Below are 6,740 nucleotides of genomic sequence, written 5' to 3'. Positions count from 1 at the left end.
TGTTTGCTTATTTTCTCAGTCAAAAAATCATTCACACTACCGTTTGCGCTCTTTACGAAACTTCTTACTTCACTTTTTTGAAAGATGAAATGGTCTTTCCTTTTACTCCCGATCAACAATCAAATATCTTTTCTTGAATTATGAATATCATGAATGGATTGAAATATTCAATTAAATTATATCAAAATAAACCTTCATTTCGGTGCAATATTGAAATTAGCTTGAATTCTTCATTACCTCTGAATAGTGGTTGACCCAATGGGTCATGGTGGTCTAGTTCTTAATAAAACCTCATTGCTAGAAATCTTTATTTCAACATTACACTTGTTCAAACTGTTCCTTTAAGATACACAACCTGTACCTATACATTAATACAACTTGCAACCAGAAAGATCTTTTATATTTTGAATAGTTCATATACATTAAATATTTGTCATTCAAATTATTTCAAAAAGTACAATCAACAGAAATATAAAAAATATCAATATAATGTAATTTTCATCAAATTTAAGCTTTGAAACTAGAGCTGGACAATTAGTGAAATTTGCTATTAAATAAATCAGACTCATTAACTAATTACAATGAACTAATTGATTAATTAAATTGAGACTTCGATAGGTGGAAAAAATAAAAAATTGTAATAACTGAAAACACTAATTTCAATTACTGATTATTTTTGGGAGATGTAACACTAATTGATAAAACTGAACAAACTTGAATTAATAAAAAATAATGAGAAATCATAATGGCAATATTTCAACTACTTGGGTAGCTGGAATAATTAAAAACAGTAATGATCAGAAACATTAGTTTAATATTTTCATGATATTAATTGATTTAATTGAAATTTTGATTAATTAATACTTTCACTTTACACTAGTCAATGTAACTGATTATTGATTAATGAAGTTTATCACTGAATTTGAAAAAAAGTAATATTAAACATTAAACATATTCGGTACTCAAACATACAAATTTTAAACTTAAAGAAGTCAGTGACGAAACAGAATTCCATACAATATAGTTGTCCTATAGCGAAAGAATACCAACAAAAATATTGCAAAAGAAAAAAAAAAACAATAACAACCCTATAACCCAAGTACTTTTGAAAGCTCTCTAATTATATGGTTCTTATTGTTTTATGTTAAGACTTCTTGAACCTACGTGTTTTCTGACATTGCAAAAGAAAAAAAAAAAAAGACGAGATTATCAAAGTATAAGAACAAGTAGAGAGAAATTACAATATTCGGGCAGACTTTTATAATGTTGATATAAGTCGTAAAATTATTCTGTACTTAAACATTTGTGGTACAGTTTAACTGCTTACTCGGGCTAAGTCTGTATGTTCCACATCCATAGAGCGAAGACGTGAATATTCTTCTGCAATACAATCACAGGCTTCCTTTGTCAGAGTAGGTTTCATTCCTTTAGCAAGATGAATATACTTTTTCATGAACTGGATGCTTACAATCTTCTCCCTATAGCAGTTAATAATTTATTTCTTGAAATCTACTGATTTGTTAGAAATACACATCTTAATCCTCTTAACACAACAGAGAGGGAGTATATAGAGTTTGAGATGCCTTTCTTTCACCAATTTCTTCATATATGGATCACTTTCAATTTAGTTTTAATAAGATGTATACATCACCAGTTTAAATGAATAACAATGACACAAAGTTTGTAGCAATGTGGTCGAGGTTTACATTTATCTTGATGCTTGCACTAATTGCAAAAATTAAACTTAATTTAATGCAAAAATGGATAATAGATGTAATATTCTATAACTAGTTAACCAAATTTCATATTTTAATTCCTTCTGCAAAGATAAATGTATTTTTTTATCCTATTATTAAATACTATCTTAAATTGTACCACATTTCATATATCCAAAAAACAATAAACACTTCACAAAGTTTAAAGTTTTCTTTTTACTGAATAAAACTACTAATAAATGTTATGGTTTAATATTGATTAATAACTCAAACACACTAAGGTTGAAATAACACAGTCTGGAAACAAACTAAACTAACAACAGTTTAACCTGCCAGTAAAAACAATCAAGGTAATTATTTGTAGAAAAAAAGTTTTTTGCATGAAACTAGCAGATTTTTTTAAAGTTGAAATATTTAATCTTCAAGAAAAACTCTTTAATGAAACTAATCTAGTTAAGTAATTTTGACTGAAATAATAAAATAATTCTTTGTAGTACTTTTTCTCAAAAATGAACTAAGGACACTTACGGACAATTTTAATAATGTTATCCTTTACTGAACTCAATAAAAGTCCTATAACATTTCCACTATATAATGATCTAGCACACTTCTGCACACAGTCTTTTACTGAATACAAGAGATTTTCACATCAGACAGATTACAAATTCTTTAAGACTTTAAATGCTATTTCAATGATCACTTACAAGACAGAGCCTTAGGTTGTGTAATTCCTATACTGGTGGAGCATGATTACATCATAGATGTGACACTACATCATTTATAATTTCACATACTGCAACCCAGCTCACCTGATAAGCTGTGGTACTATATAAATAATCCTCATTGGTACTGACATGCAACAACGAGTGGCATGCTAAAATTTCTACCTTCAGTAACTCAAAACCTTCCTGACATAAAAATATTGCACACTGTAGCCACATTTAATGATATGATTATTTAAATTACAATATTAATAAAATACTTTATATCAGAATAAAGTTTTAAAAAATGTCCTTTCAATTATGTATAATATCAAAAATTGAAAACGTACTAGTTACTATTTGAATATCTTTCTTCAAATTATTAGAATTGTTAAAAAGTTTTTCCTTCAGTATTAGTATGCTAAGCCTAAGTTGGTGGTTTTGAATACTCATCATTGGTATGTTTACAGTTTCAACTTTTCAAATAATTACAGGCTATATTAAAGCTACAAATCTGATCCTTTTGCCCCAGTGTAGAAAAATGTTTTGGACACTACTTTCAAAAATTTTCTCTAACACTGGAGGTTATTTATTTTCTTGCTTGAAGTTATGTTTTAAAGCTTAGTATTCAAATGAGAGAACCACTATAACAGTTTTCACTTGTTTCCTCATAAAGATATCACTCACATCAGCATTAAAAAGCAAACACAATAATTCTGAAAAAGACATTATTATTTGTTTAGAATATCCAACTTTGTCATATATCATGTTAATTTTTCATAATCCTATTCGTTTTTTCCCCAGTCATTTCTGAAGCAAATCACTGGCATACCTTAACATGTAACAATGATGTAAATTAATTACTCACAAAAGTTGAGACCTAAGCACTTTTTTTTAAAAAATAAGGATGTATATATTTTTTTAGAATGATACACTTCTTAGCCTTTCTCCGCAAACATTCTAGATCAGGCAAATTTTTCCTTGGCACATAAAAAAGCACACATTAGGTTCTGCACTAACCAAATGGTAAAGTAAGATGAAATGTTTGTATTGTGTGTGTGTGTATATATAAAGAAAATGCAATTTTTAAGCTATTTTTTAAACTCAGACAATTTATTAACTAAAGCGTTAAGTTTTCAAGAACAAACATCTTGCTCACTTGAAAATTGTACTTTCAAAATATCCATATTTTTTTAGATAATGTGAGTTTGCTTTGGGTGTAAAGTTTTAAGTGGTTGTTGTTCTTTTATCACATTCAATTACTAGATACTTGAGAGTGAAGAACAATTTAATTTAAAAAAATCAAAATCATTGAAAAGTTGTGTAAATTGGTAAATTTGAATTCTTACCTTCAAAACAACCTTTTGTTTTCCTTTTTGCATACAAAAATAATTATGCACTGATGATTTCTTTTCTCAAGAAAAGAGACATCTTTGTAACACATAAATAGTGAGTGAACTTTCTGTGGCAAGCTGCATTTTAAGTGTGTTTCCACACTGAACAGACTTGTACAGGATAATGAAATTTGTCTTTACAGTAATGGACAAGCTTTAGGCTACACTACATATTTACTTAAACAGCTCACAATGGAAAACATCTGTGTTGAGAAATACGAACTTGACATAATCTATTAACAAGTCATTGCTCGGAACAGTGCAGCCTACCATCGTTGGAAATTATTCACTCTAACTTACATTCATCATGATTTACTTTAAACTCTTATAAAAACATAATTAACATATTTAGGCAAATATTTTTATAATCAATATACTTGAGTTGCTTACCTTTTACGTCGATTTCCATGCAATAAAGGATCAAACTTCTCATACATTGGTGTATCAGTACCTTCTTCTTCAGCATCAGGATCATTTGTTGACAAAATATCTGCTGAGCTCTTAATGTGAGTAGCTAGAAATAAAAAGTTCAAAAAATATCAGAAATACTAATTTAAAACATAGATGAACCTTAATAACCAGCTAAGAAAAATATGAAGAGTTATTAGAAATTAAATTATTTTGCTACATATTCATATGGTTTTCATTTCATATTCAACCAGTGCTAAGTCTTTATAAGCAAAGACTTCTTTGTACAGAACAGAAATGAATAATAGTGTTGAACAGTGTATTTGTCATTTAAGTTTCAACAGCATTATTTAGAAAATATATGGTAAAACCACTTAAAAATCAAAGCATATTATCACATAGGTAACTTATGATAAAAACAATAAAGTATTAGAAATATAGAAGTAATTTTATGGAGTATAATGACTAAAGTATCTTGAAACATTTGATTGATTTATTAGGCTATTCTATAAATTACAAATACTAACCTTCCCCATCTTGCTCACCAGGCTTACGATAGCGGTGCATCCTAATGACGTGTTCAGATACTTCTCTGTCACTTTCAGGATCCATCTGGAGTAAAATAACACAACATTTTCTTTTACAGTTTTTTTACCAAATATTAAATTTATTGTTTATACTTTTTCATCCTGAATAATAAAATAATTTCCAGATCAGACAGGCTTTGTACATTGTTTTATTTTCAAGTCTAAATGGCAGAAGCAGAGCACTCTAACTTAAAAAAAAAAAAAAAGAATGTATGCATACAAGTGAATATATGTAGGTATGTGTAAGTATATGTGTCTGTGTATGCTGACAAAATCATGTCAATCTATTCGAGTAAAACAAAACTAAGTTCAAAAATTACAAAACTTGGCATAATATTCTAAGCCATGAAATGGAGCCATTAAAATCTTAACATTTTACATCACCATAAAGCAGAGTAAACAAATTAACTGTAAAGTTTTTTTTAACCCATTGACTGTTGATCCAACATATAGGGTATGGTCTGCCTCTGGCAGTTGAATGAGTGTGTGCTGTATGGAGTGTACAGCTTGCAAACATTCTACACCCACTTCAAGAAGCCACAGTCAAAGGGTTAAACATGTTTTTGCAGTATACTTTATGGTTCCGTGAATATTTGGGAAAAGATACTCTACATCTATGATGTACATACCACTGAAAAGGATTAATGAGAACCAAAACTGTCATTTCACACAAAACAAACAATCAGATGTTTTTACCTTATCAAGCATAATGAAAAGCAGATCAAAACGAGACAGCAAAGAGTCTTGAAGGCCAATATTTTCCATTGGAGTTTTGTACTGGTCATACTGAGTAGAAAGAAAATATAAGAATCATAATTATACAAAAATTTATATTGTAATTTACACTGCAATGGTAAATGCAATACATTTTATTTTTATACACTCGTACCATAAAAACTAGTGATGAATTAACTATCCATGGGAGCCTCGACCTTAACAAAAAAATTTACAAACCACACCATGTGCTTTTTAAATTATGACTTTTATCATACAAAACTAAATACACTGTATATTATGCTTAACCCTTTCCAGACAGGATACGGGTCAAAGGCCATGTCATCACGTTTGTTGCCTCACATTCAAAATTTTATTGAACTACTCTTTTCTGAATTTATGTCAAGAGGTTTGGTATCAAACTATAGATTAATCAAAAATCTTAGTATTATACATTATTAAATTTCTTAATCTAGAAGTAAATATTAAAAAAACTTAAACATCGATTTTTGTGTGTCACGTGGTATGTTGAATGTAGCACTGGTTCAAATTGGATGTCAAAATAGTCTATAGTTTTGTAGGAATTAGGAACTCAAATTATCAGTTTTGACAAGCTTGAATATAAAATAAGAGCCTCCTATCTTTTCTATTTGCTGTGATATTGCTCACGTGCTGAATCAAACAGTGGCCCCACTCACCTCTTTCCATTTTTGGAAACGCTCCTTTATATACACTTACTTCTGTATATACCATGTGAATAACCAATTGAAAGCTCAGAATGTCCTCTAGTGGCTTTATCAGCCATTTTTAAGTATTACAACATGATCTCGTGCTTTCAAAACAAGATTTCAAAGAGGTACTTTGAGTCTTTAGTCTGCTCAAAATTTCATATTTTTTTAGACTGAAATACAGCTTAGTTACTAAGCGTGATAAACTATAGTGGAATACTATGGTATCGGGACAGTAATTTATGATTTTTTGGTTATTTCAAATGTATACATAAAACCTAAAAAAATTTCTTTTGTTTCATATCCTCCACGTGCAAAATCTTTAAAAGGCTTAGCAGCCTATGTCAAGCAGCAACCGATTACAAAGGTCATAACTAGAAGAGATAATTGTTTGCTTTACTTTTTTTATTTACTGTTCTATGTTTTAAGAAAAATAAGTTTAGGAACTTGTATCTAAATAGTAATAATCTATATACATATATAATGTATAATA

The 6,740-nt window shown here is 28.9% G+C and overlaps 1 protein-coding gene across 1 annotated transcript in view; it reads right to left on the bottom strand.

Moving 5' to 3' along the window:
* The window catches only part of LOC106461186 (DNA replication licensing factor MCM3-like), a 33,186-nt gene that overhangs the window by 4,886 nt on the left and 21,560 nt on the right, over positions 1–6,740 (bottom strand). Inside the window, exons 11-14 of the mRNA XM_013920981.2 lie at positions 5,502–5,591; positions 4,746–4,830; positions 4,201–4,324; positions 1,328–1,478 (exon numbers count right to left, since the gene is read on the bottom strand). Of these exons, the coding sequence (XP_013776435.1) occupies positions 1,328–1,478; positions 4,201–4,324; positions 4,746–4,830; positions 5,502–5,591 (450 nt within the window). The remainder of the gene's footprint in view (positions 1–1,327; positions 1,479–4,200; positions 4,325–4,745; positions 4,831–5,501; positions 5,592–6,740) is intronic.

This window comes from Limulus polyphemus, unplaced genomic scaffold, assembly GCF_000517525.1.
Source record: "Limulus polyphemus unplaced genomic scaffold, Limulus_polyphemus-2.1.2 Scaffold910, whole genome shotgun sequence".
Classification (NCBI taxonomy): domain Eukaryota; kingdom Metazoa; phylum Arthropoda; class Merostomata; order Xiphosura; family Limulidae; genus Limulus; species Limulus polyphemus.
The sequence above is the reverse complement of the archived record's forward strand: the minus strand, read 5'-3'. Positions and strand labels throughout refer to the sequence as shown.